The sequence below is a fragment of the Erigeron canadensis genome, chromosome 7, assembly GCF_010389155.1.
Source record: "Erigeron canadensis isolate Cc75 chromosome 7, C_canadensis_v1, whole genome shotgun sequence".
Classification (NCBI taxonomy): domain Eukaryota; kingdom Viridiplantae; phylum Streptophyta; class Magnoliopsida; order Asterales; family Asteraceae; genus Erigeron; species Erigeron canadensis.
In genome coordinates, this window is record NC_057767.1 from 21,623,222 (window position 1) to 21,639,718 (window position 16,497).

General features: G+C 32.7%; 2 protein-coding genes across 2 annotated transcripts; both read right to left on the reverse strand.

Annotated features, from left to right (window-relative positions):
* Positions 1-1,049: 1,049 nt before the first annotated feature.
* Positions 1,050-6,049, reverse strand: LOC122608370 (probable ATP synthase 24 kDa subunit, mitochondrial). Its single transcript, XM_043781465.1, has 7 exons — positions 5,905-6,049; positions 4,651-4,744; positions 4,404-4,548; positions 3,982-4,092; positions 3,615-3,761; positions 2,981-3,103; positions 1,050-1,303 (listed from the first exon to the last, which is right to left on the reverse strand). Exons 1-7 carry the CDS (start codon positions 5,935-5,937, stop codon positions 1,240-1,242), a joined length of 717 nt encoding a protein of 238 aa, XP_043637400.1. The 5' UTR covers positions 5,938-6,049; the 3' UTR covers positions 1,050-1,239.
* A 3,972-nt stretch (positions 6,050-10,021) lies between these two features.
* On the reverse strand, positions 10,022-15,828 carry LOC122607088 (ras-related protein Rab7-like). Its single transcript, XM_043780006.1, has 7 exons — positions 15,667-15,828; positions 15,530-15,556; positions 14,284-14,383; positions 14,030-14,176; positions 12,948-13,028; positions 12,728-12,873; positions 10,022-10,431 (listed from the first exon to the last, which is right to left on the reverse strand). Exons 1-7 carry the CDS (start codon positions 15,717-15,719, stop codon positions 10,368-10,370), a joined length of 618 nt encoding a protein of 205 aa, XP_043635941.1. The 5' UTR covers positions 15,720-15,828; the 3' UTR covers positions 10,022-10,367.
* Between the last annotated feature and the right edge of the window lie 669 nt (positions 15,829-16,497).

The window sequence follows — 16,497 nt, forward strand, 5'->3', positions numbered from 1 at the left end:
AATTCAAACACATTTCTTATGAACCTTGAACTTGAATCAAATTTCGGATTAGAAATTCTTTAGTAGCATATTCAATCAAACGGTTAATTTTCTCCCCGACTATTGATCCCACCCCATAAACTGAAAAAAATTTGAAGGATTTTGTAAAAGCTTGGGAGTTTGATGGTTTATTCTTATTATCATGATTATTTTATTATTGTTTAGAGATAGAAATCTTGAATTGGAAATGTATTCTTATTTTTTAGGGATTAGTAGCCCATAATGTAAACAATTTTACACGAATTGTTATAATCTGTATCGAACTTTAATATTGTGTATTGTATGTAATGAACTTTCAAATCTTGTGCATTGTATGTATTCAACCAATCAAAATTTGACAGTGGCAACTTATATGGTTCTTATATGGTTGCCACATATACTCAGATACATACAATGCACAGATTTGAAAGTTTATTACATACAATACACGTGATTGAAGTTTGATACATACTATAACTTTTTGTGTAAAGTTGTTTACATTCTAAAATACTAATCCCTATTTTTTAAGAGTTACTTTTTGATGACGACATGTTGCAAAATTTGAAGGTTTATACCAATTTGTTCATTCAGATGATGAGGTGAATCAACCCAAGTAGATGTACTACCTAATTACCTTAAAATACTCAAAAAGTTTAAATTCTGATTAACTAGATAGTAGATACTACCATCACTTGCTACTTCATTTGATCCTATTCTCAAACCTCTCCCTGCTATTTTGCATACTCGAGCAAATAGAAGTCAAGTTGTATTGCTTGTGCTTTGTTAGCAATGTCGCTTAACAATAGAGAGCTTATGGACTACTGATGAAATCTCAGTGCCAACAGAAACATGTCACACTACTTGGTAGGACGCTTAAAACGATTCCAAGTCAATTTTTCAGAGATCGGGCTTGAGGATTGGATGACACAGACCCTTTATTAACAAAACTGCATGTGTGCAATGAAATTTAATCTCTTTAAACTTGCAAACCCAAGAAATCTCAAAATGTGTTTGTACAAAAACCATCGAAGTTAGGAAATAAACTTAAAGTTGGGTTTGTCCAGTCATAACATTGAGCTTCAAAAATCAAACATTTATTCTTGGATCCAATTTGATACACAAATAACAGCATATCATCATCATCATCTTATAACTTCACGAGAATTTTAATAAAGCTGACGGTCTCAAAATGAGCATATTATTGAAGCAAACTTTTATGCTTCAAAGCATGTTTCGGATATCAAGAGACTTGACGTCTGGCATTTCCTCATCATTAAACTCCTCCCTGCAAAGATTATTGAAATCAGTAAAACAAAAACAAACCAGTATATATGCCTTGTTGTGCTATGCAATTTACCCAGTGTGATCACTAATACCCCATGAGAAGTGCTAACTCCCATTTGCTATCTTTCAAGTTAAATTGATTATTTCTGCCAATTTCATGTCATTTAATTAAGATATGTCAATTTAAGATGTTTTTAAATATATCACGTAAAATATAAGTTTAAGCTAAATATGAAAATACATTCCCTTGCTTTAGATCAGGAAATACACAAATGACCTTTGTTAATAGGAATTCAGAATGATGAACAGAGCAGTATAGTCCAATTACTTTGGCGAATATATCCATCATAACTATATATCATAGAAGGAAGTTTTAGAAAACAAAGGCATTGGTGGATCCAACAAATCCAACAACCCATTTTGGCCCATGAAAAAAAAAAACTACCCAATTTAAGGCATTACCTAACCTGATCATCATGCTACCTCTTTTTAGAGTGTCACTGAGAAAAGATGACTCATGAGTCATGATAACTCAATGGCCGCTATTAAACTATTGGCAGGCCTCAACCAAAGTCGAACAATTTAATTATCTCAATTGAACTCAAATAGGTATGCCTCTAGATTTGGGCTTCATGAACCTAACTGATCTGAGTTTGTTTGTACTTTGTACAAGATATGGTGTACTATCTCAGTTGAACTCAAACATGTAAGATCATTTTCTTGACACCCGTTAGGGTTGTCGTTAGCAACACTTATGTGAAAGGTGGCACAGCTAAATCAAGTTATGTCCATCTATATAAGCTTTTACGAAGCAAGCCAAAGCAACACTTATGTGAAAGGTGGCACAGCTAAATCAAGTTACGTCCATCTATATAAGCTTTTACGAAGCAAGCCAAAGCTCAAGCACCTACTCCTGCCATCAGAAAGCCAAAAGCAACCCCAATATCTATACTCTATTTTAAAAATATATATATATACTACTTAAAATATCTTAAATTTAAGTCAAGAATTGATCTCAACCATTTATGTCCAAAAGTTAATCTAAACCACTACTTTTACCAATATACTCGTAACTACTTTCAATTCATCTATCACTTTCACCTATTCCCCTTCAATCTTCCCTTCCTCCTCCACCCCCTTGCCCCTCATCTCTCTCACCCGTCTTCCAAAAAACACCATTTGTGCGACAACACACAAAGTTCAAGCTAGCTAGTTGTCAAAATCCAACATTCAAGTCTACCAACATCCAAAAACCAACAAAGCTCAAGCTGCCAGAGCAAACTAATGTTGGCGCCACCGTTATGCGCGGATAACCTGCTAGTTGTCAAAAACCAACATTCAAGTCTTCCAAGTTCAAGCTGCCATTATTCCTAAAAGCTGATAACCTTAAGCTGGTCCACAAGATTCCTTTAGTTATGTAATGGATGGTATTCTGTATGGCACCTTCGATCCATTTACGCACAAGGGGTCTGTCGGATGGTCCAAATGGGCAAGACTAACCCAGTGTATTTCTATGCATAGAACCTCCTAAATGGTTTTAAATTTACTATAGCAATGCACATTACTGTAATCAAGATTTTGCCAGAATCTAGTATTAAGAAATTTATAAACAATAAAACAAAAAATAAAAAGACTGTCAGATTAATATTGTAACTGCCACAGAGATAGATAATATAACCTTTTCTTTTGTGTTTCCATTGCTTCAAGAGCATCCTTCTTCAGCTCTTCAAGTTGTGCCTTGGCAATCTTTTTCTCCAGTTGTTCTTCGTATTTAGGCAAGTCTTCTTTGCGAATGCCAAGCCTACACAGTGAAGACATGAAATACCATGAGTCGATCTATTTTCAGTGTAAATGCTAATTAACAAACTTTACTATTAACTGGTCAACACAAGGCAGCCAAGTAGTTTCAAAAGTCAAGTTCTAGTCCACAGGTTGAACAATAAAGATTTAGCGGGGACTTTGGGCAACTGTCATAAAATATGGCCTTTCGACCCATTGATCCGTTCAACTTTCAAGCTAATTGCTTTGATTAGAGCCACTTGGACAAAACATAACATAAGTTGACTTGTTCAAATATATGGGCCAAAAATTGCAACCCCTGACAAAAGCCCTGGCTGACATTAAAAAATGTTACCAAAAAAATTCCAGTTTAAAGTCGAGAAAGGTTCTGTGATCTGACTACTGACAAGTGAAACAGAATTTTTACACGGCAAGAAAACTTGAGTATCACCATAACAGTAGTTTGGAAGAAAATATTATTTCTATGCAGCTAGTCTGGAAGGTAATATTATTTCTATGCAGTAGATGCTTACTTTTGGTTTATCTTGTTGAATTCTTCTTGGAGGAGAGCCATCCCCTTCTTGTCATTCCTCATAAGTGGCTTCTTCATTTCCTTCTCAACTTTCTCGAGTGCATCCATCATCATAGCCTCTGCACCAAGTTCGTCAGTAAGCCCTCTCCTGCAAATAAGATTTAAGTGTTAAACAAAAAAACCCAGAAAATCTAAAGGCAACAAAAAATTATAACAATCAAAACTCTCAAATTAATTTCCAAAAATATATATCAATAATCCTTGTCAGTGGTACTCAAACCTTTTTGATTAGAATGTAAGAGGCATAAACGGTCATTGATGACTACAACTATAAAAATAAAAAATATAGAGAGAAAAAAAAACCATACTTGAGACGTATATCCTTCAAGGCCAACAAATAAGACCGGGCATCCTGGATTCCATCGGTTTTCTGCTTGATGGTGAATTGGATCCTCTGAGACTCTGAGAACAAATCTGCCCTGTTCGTATGAAATAAAAACATAAGCAATCATGACTAACAACCAAATGCAATCAATTAATTATAATTTGAAAGCACATCCATGAAAATACAGTCACACAGTCATCAAGTGGAATAATGTTGCAAAATTAACATGCAACAAGGGCATCAATATACTACCCACCTGAGCTACTAATACCGCGTGAACAGGAAAGGTTACAGAATATTTTCCTTTCTTATTTCAGTAATCTTGTAAGCACATAATATGAAATACCAGAAAGTCAACACCCTCAAGACCTTTTTACTTTCTAAAAGGAGCCTTTAAGTACTTACTTTTCCCTAACAGTCTTCATGACTTTCGCATACTGCTCAACTGCTGCAGGATCTTCAGGGTCAATGGTAATTTTCTCTTTTCGAAGAACCCCGACAGCTGTGTCAAATTTCTTCTTCACCTCAAGAAAAATACCCTTCAACATTTCTACAAATGCACGTACAAAAATGAACATTAGTAAAATTCATTAAAGCATAAGTTATTAACTTTCCAGTAAAGTAAGTTACAAAAATCTTCAAGTCAACTCACCATCACCCTTAAGAGCTTTAGGAGCAGCTTCTTTGGCATAAAAGCGAACTGAGACTGTATGCTGCTGTGGTTGCACAGATAGACTGCCATATACCTGCACAACAACAAAAAAATCCATTTTAAGATGTAGACTCATAATGCAAAGATAAAGAAACAATTACGCCTAATTTGAAAGTAGAAAAGCACTTATAAAAAAGCAATCCAAACCCCTTATATATTTGGTTCTAAGTCAGGTATGGTGAATGGGTTTAAACTGGAATCAAACTTGGTTCTATTATTTTTTACTTTCCAGGCTTGGTTGAGATCCAGTTCATCGTAAAACTGTTTCTTAGTAAATACTCATCATGCAATCGTGAGTCAATGAGCTTAGGACTCTGTTAATCAGAGTTTGAAGAAATGAAACGTAAAGAGTTTGTTAAGAAAAACATATTTTGAGTCCTGAAAAAACTTCTACTTGTTTGTGTGTGTTGAAGTTCAAGATGATAACTCAAGCATTTTTTGAAATTCAATCACTTCACAACGTAAGCAATCAATTCAAGGCCATACCCTCCATCCTTAAAAACGACAAAAGCATAACAAAAAAAAGGTTTATCAACTTAAACAGATGTGCAAATCGTGAAAATTACGTAACCAACAATAGTAGGAAACGAAACCCAAAAAATGATTTTCTTTCGCCAATGGAATCATACAAACTATTAAAGGTATACTTTTATTTAACTGTTATGTAACGCTAAAGCAGGTGCAGTAGTGTCGGTTCATTGTACATGTGAAATCATTACATATACATGCGAATATATACACATATAAATGAGCATATATGAAAAGCGAAAGCCTTGAATATACTATGATTATTCAACTAACGAATCCGATATGCTTATCTATGATTTAAATACTTACAAAAATTTATATGATAATGCAAGCAAATAATATAATAAAACAATAGAAAGGCTACACAGTTCATATGTAAACACAAGCATCTAAATTTATTTATTTTTTATAATTTTTTTAATATCTAACAAAGATGAATGTGCGGATTTGAACTCAAGACATAGGCCGATTGAGATAAAGTTTTTTTTTTACTTTTTTCTTATAAATACATAAATTTCTAAAAACTGTTACTAAAGAATCTAAAAAAAATAAGCAACATTTTTGTAATTGCTGATTAGAATCATCATAATAATAAATAAATATATATAAATGAAAGCAAAGTAAAAAAAAAAAAAGGTGAATTGATGAGATGAATGAATGGAATACCTGGCGAGCGGATCTCGATAGAAATCGAGCCATTTGATTTTGATTGAAAGAAGTGTTTTGTGATTTAATTGATGAAAAGATGAAATGGTTTTGGGGGAAAAGTTTACTACTCTGACTGCTAGGGCTCTCGCTCAAATAAGATCCAACAAATCGTGAAATGAAATGAAATGAAGTCTATGATCGAAACGACGTCGTATTGTTCGATCTTTTAAAACTTTTTAATTACAAACCAATAAACTTTTTTTAATATCTAATATAATATAAAGTTGAAGGCCTGATCGTTTTTTGACATTTTCAGGGTTGGAGCCAGGAATTTGAGTTAGCGGGGACCGAATATTTTTATAAATTACGTGCGACAAATACACATTACAAAATATCATCACAATCCTTTCAAAAATATGTGCAAGCTAAAAGAGTTTACTACATAGCTACATCACATGTTAAACTAACTAAAGTGGTTTACTAACTGTCAAAAGAAATCTTCAAAAGTAAGTTGTCCAGCTAGTTCCTTTGTTCATGGTCTAGTGTCTCTCTGTTAGAAATGAAAACTTAATTAGTTCATAACTAAAAAGACTTTACAAGAGGTACATATTAAACCATTAAAAATGCAAAAGTTATTTAAGTAATTACCTGATTCCCTTAAAACCGAACACGTCTTCCTTTCTGGGAAAATTCATCGATTATTTGATCTGTAGTAACCGTATTAGCAATCTCCCTTTCGATGTTAAGAATCAAGCAACTTTTAAGAAAGTCATTCTTCATCCTAGTACGAAGCCTCGTTTTCACAATTTTCATCGCTGAAAAAGCTCTTTCAGCGGTTGCGGTCAAATAGTTCATAATTTTTAGAAGTCCCGGCTTCATGGAGCCTTTTACACAACTCAGCAAGTGAACAAGCATTTTTCAGTTCTGGATGATTTTGCAAGTCAAGTTCATAATGTCGTAACTCAAGTTTTAACTGGATCCTTTCCTGTTCTGTAAAATCCAAAGGATAAAACTTTGTTGCCAATTTGCAAATATCATCAATATTGAGAGACTTTTTTGGATCCAATGAAACACTAAGACGAAGAAGTTCTGTAATTGACTCACTAAATCTGGAGTTCAATTCTTGTAACTGACTATCAACAGCAGCAATAAAAACATCAACCCAATAATGATGCTCAACCGTCACATCATCTTTCTTATGACGAGAACGAATTATATGAGTTACGACATTATGAACTTGACTTGCAAAATCATCCAGAACTGAAAAATGTTTGTTCACTTGCTGAGTTGTGTAAAAGGCTCCATGAAACCGGGACTTCTAAAAATTATGAACTATTTGATCGATTGATCCGTGTTGTGTTAACTCTTCCTATTTCAACCGCAACCGCTGAAAGAGCTTTTTCAGTGATGAAAATTGTGAAAACGAGGCTTCGTACTAGGATGAAGAATGACTTTCTTAAAAGTTGCTTGATTCTTAACCTCGAAAGGGAGATTGCTAATACGGTTACTACAGATCAAATAATCGATGAAGTTTCCCAGAAAGGAAGACGTGTTCGGTTTTAAGGGAATTAGGTAATTACTTAAATAACTTTTGCATTTTTAATGGTTTAATATGTACCTCTTGTAAAGTCTTTTTAGTTATGAACTAATTAAGTTTTCATTTCTAACAGAGAGACACTAGACCATGAACAAAAGAACTAGCTGGACAACTTACTTTTGAAGATTTCTTTTGATAGTTAGTAAACCACTTTAGTTAGTTTAACATGTGATGTAGCTATGTAGTAAACTCTTTTAGCTTGCACATATTTTTGGAAGGATTGTGATGATATTTTGTAATGTGTATTTGTCGCACGTAATTTATAAAAATGTTCAGTCCCCGCTAACTCAAATTCCTGGCTCTGTCCCTGTACACACTAGTATAATTCAACACCCGCGTTGCGGGCTGCAATAATCGTAGATACGTGATAAAAGCAGAAGAAGACAAAGAAAGAACTGATCATCCCACAGTCTTTGGGCGTTGTCCTGAAAAAGATAATGACACGTCAAATTTACAACTCATGGTAATTAAGGAATTTATATGATAAAAAGTAAAGAGACTAAAACGTTCGTGGCAAAAGTTAGAAAAATGAAATTTTTAAAAGTAAAAAAAATAAAACTTTCGTGCCAAAAGTAAAAGAAATAAAGTTATACGACAAAAAGTAAAAAGGTTAAAAGTTTTGTGCCAGGAATGGAAAAAGCTCATCGAAAATTTAAAAAACAAAAGTTATATGGTGCAAAGTAAGATAATAAAACTTTCGTGACAAAAATTAGAAAAATAAAAGTGTAAAAAGTAAATAAAACAAAACTTTCGTGCGAAAAGTAAAAGAAGCGAAAGTGATGTGGCAAAAGTAAAATGGTGAAAACTTAAGTAAATTTATGTGATCAAAAGTAAAAAGAATGAAACTTTTGTGTCAAAATTTAGAAAAATGAAAGTTTAAAAACTAAATACAACAAAATTTTCATGCGAAAAGTAAAAGAAATAATGTTTTGTGACAAAAAGTAAAAAGGTTAAAAGTTTCGTGTAGTTGACAAAAGTAAAAAAAACAAAAGTTATGTGGTGAAAAATAACATATAAAAAAACTTTCGTGATAAAAGTTAGAAAAATAAAAGTATAAAAATTAAATAAAACAAAACTTTCTTGCGAAAAGTAAAAGGAACGAAATTGATGCGGCAAAAAGTAAAATGGAGAAAACTTTAGTAAATTTATGTGATAAAAAGTAAAGAGAATGAAACTTTCGTGGCAAAAGTTAGGAAGATGAAAGTTTAAAACTAAATAAAACAAAACTTGCGTGCGAAAAGTAAAAGAAATTAAAGTTATGTGACAAAAAGTAAAAAGACAATTTAAAAAAAAAACAAACATGCTAGCAGACAGCTGCACAACTATTTGATAACCAAGTTCACTGTTCATCACTTTTTACTATTCATCTTTAGTTCCCTATTAATATAGGTATATATATATATATATATATATTTATATTCACATTATGTTTTACTAAATTATTTAAATATGATTATTAATATAATTAAGTAAAATAAAATTATTTGAGACATGATTGTCATGGGCTAGACATGAGTTAGACATAAAATGATGTGGTCGTATATTATTGATAGATGACTAGACATGAAATACATGACTGCGGCTAAACATGCAAGACATGACTGCTAGTTGTTAAACTCCTACGAGTCACGAGTTGACTCTTACGAGTCGAGTCAATTTACATTGGAAACGAGTCAACTCATTAAGTGACTCGTTTTTGTCCAGACTCTTACTAGTCGCTATGTAAACATGGACCGAGTTACGAGTCGCAAACTTATAATTATTTTAACTTGATACTATGTTTATATATTATATATTATACTTAATTTGCAACATTATTTTGGGTGTTATCTATGTAGTTTTGATCATTTTATTGTGAATTTAGAGATAAATTGTAAGTTTATACCTCAAAAACTATTGAACAAGTAATATTTTGGTAAATTTATTAAGATAATGAACTTAATATACTTTTACAGACGTCACATATATATAATTATACTATATTATGTAGTACTTAAAAATGTCATGACTCTTACGAGTCGACTCACGTTCCGAGTAACGAGTCGAAAAATCATGTTTTCGAATCGAGTCAAAAATTACGAGTCGACAAGTATGGCTACAGCTACCCTCCTTATATCACTTTTGATGTATAGAAAGTGAAATTGATATCATGAATATTGATTAATTTACTAAAACTATACATTAGATGTATGTACAATATCATATAGAGTAAATTATTTCCCTTCATGTATCTAATCTATCTTTTTATCTAGGCAATGCATTATGCATTATCTTATGTGTGTTTCAGATATGATTAAACACGTAAGTCTTACAGCGCCAAGTAGAACCTGAAACAATCCGGCTTTGACCATGGTCCAAAGGCACAAACCATCTCTTGAAGAGTTGAAGGCATAAATACAGTGTCCCATCCCTGAGAGAAATGGAGTCGCTCTTCTAAAAGAAAGAGCGCAAAACTACTAATGTTTAAAAAGTACATTCTAGAGAACAGACAGCAAAATCCAAGTAAATAACAGATGTAACTATGTAAGAGTAGCAGGCTTAAATAAAGCAGCTTTAACAAGCATATTGCCATCTTTGGAATTCATGTAAAGATTGCCAAATGTAACATACAAATCCAATACAAAAAATAGAGTATATGAAACCAGCATAAAGTTTGTCCACTCATTGGGTACATAGACCCTACAGTTCTAAAATCTTAAACGGAGGACTACTTGATATGAACAGCAACAACATTCATGTGTTGCATGTAAGCAGCTGCCATGGGAGCCTCGTGTATAGTTTAGGTACAAAAAAGTCAAGGGTGCCAAGTAATGACACAAATAACAAGAGTATAAAGGAATAAGCAACAAAATCCCATAAGATGAAACAAAAGCAAATGTTACATTTAGCATGAACAGCCACCACGTTGATCTGTTTCTGTTACAGCATCGGGAACTCCCTGGAAGTACCTGTAGAAAGAAGGTAAATAAACAAATCAGGAAGCAATTAAAGTTGTACCATCCGCTAACTGACTGATTGAGTAATGTGAGGCCACTAGAATTGCCAAAATGTGCTATTTGTTTCAACTACATGTGGATAGTGTCAACCCCGATCCATATACTTATTAATAGGCTCAAATATGTTATGCCCCATCTCTAACAAGCTAAACAAGTATAACTACAAAGAGCTTAGCTAAAAGAAATTAACATGCAAAATGAGTTCAAGGTTGAACGGGTACAGAATCGCCCTAATTGTAGTTACAGCGTATAAAACCTACTAAATTCGTCCGTTCAAGATTTTAGATACATTTGGTATTATGGTTCTTTGGATACATATTTGCCATTTGCCTATCCATTGATGGAAGAAGATGATCTAAATGCATCCAAGAAAAGGCAGAACTGGTCACTGGTCTATACAGGTTGGTTCAAATCAGAATGAGCCTGACTGGGTTGATTTGAAAAGATTTTCTACGATAATATTCTTTAACATTCTAAAATTACTTAGTGCCTCGAATATGATTAAAAACACTACATTAATCTGCTAAACAATCTGACTGGGTCTATACACAAGGTTTTACGCATTAATAGAAACATTAAGAAACTTTTCATACTTACAACCATCAGCTTATTCGACTTATTTAATTTATTTCCTTTTAAGCTACTTTTTATTCTACCGGTTTGACCTACCCACCTCTAGTAACCACCACTTGGGTGGGTTATTAAGAAAATGTTATCCCCAGACACATGTTTCCCTGTTATACGCTTTGTTACATAGAAAATTCTCCGAGAGGCGGATGATGCATAATTTTCTAGGAAACTAACGTAACCATGAGGTCCATGATGAGAAACATCACATACTAATGTTAGGGAGAGCTTATATAGTAAGTATTCTAGAGTCGCGAAGGACATCACATACTGAGATAAAAAAAAAGAAAATAAGACTTGGAATCTCTTGTTACAAATACATCTCTCAGTTCTCTTGTACTCACAATGTTGGTGTCTCTTCTCTTATTCCAGTACGAATTTTTTTTATGAAGTTTTATTAAACTATCTTAAACCTCCTAGATTAATGGCCCACATTCTTCCTTTTTAGATCATGTATAATGCAAACAATGAAACAAGATTTTCAGAAAAATGTAAACTCAGAAACTGATCGACACGTTCTGTTAAAAAAGAAAATGTGGTTCCAAGTAATAATATAAAACCATAGGAGCACAAAACTAGAAAATTGATGGAAACTGAGAAACGAGAGTCATGACTCCCATTTCAAAAAATTTGATTAACACAATATATTGCCCACTAACACATCTGATACAAATTGCAATATTAGACTCTACATGTAGTCATGTGAAGTATACTGTCAGTTATTTGCCTAGGATAATACCCTTCAATAACAATAAAGTAGGAGATACTTAAAAACCTAAAAAAACATAACTGAAGTTTGTAATAATCACAACCAATGTTCAAAAGATAGGTCGGACCGGCCGATTACTCGGACTCGCCGTGACCCGGAGGAGAGGGCCCTGAGGAGTTGAGTTAGTCCGACTCTGATTACAATCAGCCAACAGGTCAATCTTGGGTCAAACACGAGATGCTAGGTCAACTTGGGTCAAAATGGTCAATTTTTTTATAAAATAAATAAAATAAAGATTGTGCTTTGAAGTAACATGTTTATATTTTTAAACAATTGAGTGTGAACTTTAATTATGTTTATGCTAGACTATTTTTAAGTATAAAGTTTCTAGGCTATTTCTAATTTTCCATTTATATATAATTTCAAAAAATATGGTTTTAAATTAAAAATTCCAATCCGATTAGTAATAACACCCAAGTTGCCAAAAACTCCTGACTCGGTCCCCAGCCAGGCCGAGTTCGAGTTCCCCAATCTTGATCACCACGTTGATATAGCTAGCTTTTATTTTGAAGGCATATCAAAGATTTAACAAACACTGCAAATATTATAGGGCACTCAAATAAAATTGTTAATTTTGATGAGAAAACTAAAGTACCATCTTTGTTCATGACTTTCTTGGCATAATAAGAGTTTAAGTTACAGCTTTGAGATTTAGTAATTCAATGCTTTCCGCAGAAAATGATTTTGCGTTGGTCACTTCCATAAATGCATATACACAGTAAACTTATAACCTAGTTAAAGCTTTTCTTATTGGTAGTAATGTAACAATAAATCAATTATTCATGTTTACAAATTTATTATTATAACAAAATTAGCAGCACTTGAAAGTTTATTATTGTTAATTGTACTTACAGATCCTGTTCATGCTCGTTTGCCATTGCACTTTTGGCAATACACAGAAATGCATCATCCACATTGTGATCTTCCTTTGCAGATGTCTCATAGTAAGGTATGTTTCCTTTTGAGCTACACCACTCCATTGCTTTCTTCTCAGAAACCTACATTCAGATTCATAAGAATAAATCATAGAAGGTATGGTACGTTATGAAACATTATCAACATAAATTCATACCACTCGGCTATTTCCACCATCTATGTCGATCTTGTTGCCAAGCAATATGAACGGAAAAGAACCAAGATCGGCAGGATTTGCCTGCAAAATATTTGATATTTTTAGCAAGCCTATTTAATATTTTTAGAAAACCAATACCGTTTTATACTTTAATTATTATTCAGGTTCACATATTTATGCTCAAATTCAATATCATTGAAGAGAAAAGATGTCAGTCAAACATACCCTCACCCTCTTCACAAAGAAATGTGCTTGTTTAATCAAATTTTCGATTTAATGTTATGATACTGGAAGCTATATACACATAACTTTTTGATGCAAAAAATCAAAAAACACGATATTCTGCTATACACCAAGGATAGTTCTGTTGCTCTTCTAATATCTTAAACAATAACACATAATTTGAGTTTAATCTTTTAACCTACTCATCTGTTTCTGATATAAATCCAATCAAGCTGGTAGATCCCGGCTTCATATTTGTGTTGCAAAATGTGTACCAAGAAGTTATAGATGGTCAAAATCAAGATTTGGATATTAAGTAGTTAACATCCAGATAAAATTTAAGAGACACAAAAATATTGGTGATCAAGAAATAGCCGAAAGCCAAAAGTAATTCACTAAAGCAAGAGATTGCTAAAATCCAACATGACAAGTGTTCGCTTGCGTAACAATTATCCCACATGCAAACAACCCTGTAAATTTACTTAGCAGTCCTCAGTATTATGCTTGTGAGGCACACCCAACCCAATAAACACAATTTGTGGTCGGCAATTCCACATAAAAGACGATTTATATAACTTATACTTCTGTCACAGGGATAAACAAACAATTGTACTTAACCGGAAGGTTAGCCGAAACCTTTTTAATAGTTTTAAAATAAAACCATGCATATGTAATCAAAGATTTCGAGTGATTACAGGAGTATTAGGGAAGTGCTTAATGCAGTCCAGGCCTCCAGGGGTACAACAAAACAGTACTCATAATTGTCCAAACAAATACTCATATTACTAATAGTTAATCTTTAGATGTAATCACCAAAAGTAATACGAGTAGGAAGCAAAAGCTGTACGGATTTCTTATACCTGTTTTAAAAATTCCTCATGCCATGTGTCAAGTGTGTCAAAAGATCGCATTACATTTACATCATACACTAAAACACAGCAATCAGCTCCTCTATAAAATGCAACACCAAGACTTTGAAATCTCTCCTGGCCAGCAGTGTCCCAAATCTAACCATTTAATCAGCCAACAGTATCATATCTCCAGTCTAATCAATATAGATCACATAAAGAATAATAATGAATTAGGCTTAGCAGCCAGCCAATAAGAAACCTACTTGCAGTGTAACAATCTTGTCATCTATCTGCAACTCCTTAGTCACAAAATCAGCTCCAATAGTAGCTTTATACTGTTGACTAAATCTTTTATGTACATATCTTCAGAAGCAGTTAAAGATCAACATTTAAACAAACAAAACTCACAAACAGTAATTTCAATATCCAAATCATATAACACCTTTACAGTATCTGCAGTAAACTTCAATTAAAAAATAAGTGAGACCTTATAATTATGTGCCGTGGGATCAATATAAAAGTGGTACCATGTTTCTGCAATGCCATCATAAGATTTTACATATGAAACCGGGGACTTTCCAGTTTCCAGTACTTCAAATAACTTTCTATAATAGGATACATGTCTTAGTAGTACTTACAATATCTTTCTATGATATGATACATGTCTTACTATGCTCGTCACAACATGCACCACTTCATTGCTGACGTGACCAGTCCTCCACACCACGGTATGTTAATGGGCCTGTGTGTGTGTGGTCTTGTTTTATTTAATAGGTAAATATCAGTGCGATAACTTGGGTAAAAAGGGAGTTCAACGTGATGCCGGTGTGACGCTGATATGGCGGTATGATATACATGTTTCAGTGTGATCACTCTTAAGTAAGAAAATGAATAGATGATATAGCTAATAACTGTATATCACCTGACTTAATTATATATCCCTTTAAAATGGGGAACCCTAGGTGGTTTTTCCTATTCCAGTTACCTGGGAAGGCCAAGTCTTTAACTCAAATGTACGTCGACTAACCTAAATATCCCCTTGACCATTTCCGAACCCTTTCTCCACGCACCCTCAAGATATTTACCGAGAGAGGTTCAAACCTAAGACCTCTTGTGAGGACATCAGCACACCCTACCACGAGGTCAACATGGTAATGCTTAATTATGCGTAGCTTTAACCAATTGAATATTAACACATCCATTAAAAGTGAGTATCGACTATCGAAGCAAGTCCTAAACATAACCATTTTTCACTAAAGCATAATGTAAATCTCAAAAGTCAAACTATGTTATCTAAAAGTCCGAGTAACTATTTCTAAACAATAAATTAGCTTCCGCAATTACCCTTTATATCAAAAATCCTAACAATCCCGTAACATAAACGACAAATTTGATATACGAACACATAAAAATGCAAGATGATCAAAAAAAAAAAAATCAAAAACATAACCTAAATGATACAAACATAAATGTGAATCACTTGAATTATAAAATAACAACAAAGGATACTGATTCATCAATGACGTTTTTCCAACCCTAGAAAATACAAAATTATCACAAATACATAATTAAATCGAAATTAGACTCTATAAAATCAAACAAGCCCTAGATCATATGGATGTATATATAGATATAGATATAAATACCCGCTGTCGCCGAGGACAATGACCTTGAGCAACGTGCGTCTACGGAAAGACATGATCCCGAATTCAAACGTAACGATGGTAATAATGATTCCCCCAAATCTAAACACAGACAGATAGGCGCCAACATTCGATCTATTTATTCATTGTTTTTTTTTTTTTTAATCTATTTTCAATTTTCTATTTTATTTTAATACGGAGTAGCTTTTTTACTAGTAGAAAAGTTATAAGTTTAGTCCACAAACTTTCGTTTTTGTCAATTCTATTTTTTTTTTTATCTTTTCTTTTATTATATTAAAACACAGTTGTTCTAAAAACTTATCGACCAATCATAGCTCTTGATTTCTTAATGTTGACCTTTTTTTAATTTTGACTTTAATTTATACTTTTTTCCTTTTCCATCACAAAATTACACTTTTTACTCAATAATTTTAAGATAATATATAATAATAACTAATATATATCTAATAGAATAATTACTAATATATATCCAATTAAATAATAACTAATATATATCCAATAGTATGTTGTATCATGTACATGTAAAATTAATTAATTAAAAATAAATAAAGTTTAATGTAAATATATTAAGATTTTAAGTGTAATTGTACTATTATTTTTTATTAAAGTGTTTTTTAGTAATTGTCATGATGTATATACGAAAAATAAAGCATCTTAATCTTAATCTTAATATATACTATGAGACAGTTAAACTGATATTTTATTAACTAATCAAATCGCTCAATTTCATCAAATAGACTCCCGCTTACCTCATCATTTATTTTAATTATAAGTTAAAAATTCTAATAATCCTAAGACAGTAACGAGCATGTG

Excerpts from the sequence above, each read along its gene's own strand:
- LOC122608370 (XM_043781465.1), bottom strand. The coding sequence starts at position 5,937 with ATGGCTCGATTTCTATCGAGATCCGCTCGCCAG. Across the intron at positions 4,745-5,904 it reads TATCGAGATCCGCTCGCCAG|GTATATGGCAGTCTATCTGT; the intron begins GTATTCCATTCA and ends GTTGTTGTGCAG. Across the intron at positions 3,104-3,614 it reads TTCAACAAGATAAACCAAAA|GCTTGGCATTCGCAAAGAAG; the intron begins GTAAGCATCTAC and ends TTCACTGTGTAG.
- LOC122607088 (XM_043780006.1), bottom strand. The coding sequence starts at position 15,719 with ATGTCTTTCCGTAGACGCACGTTGCTCAAGGTCATTGTCCTCGGCGAC. Across the intron at positions 12,874-12,947 it reads ATGGTGGAAATAGCCGAGTG|GTTTCTGAGAAGAAAGCAAT; the intron begins GTATGAATTTAT and ends ATCTGAATGTAG. Across the intron at positions 10,432-12,727 it reads AACGAGCATGAACAGGATCT|GTACTTCCAGGGAGTTCCCG; the intron begins GTAAGTACAATT and ends TTCTTTCTACAG.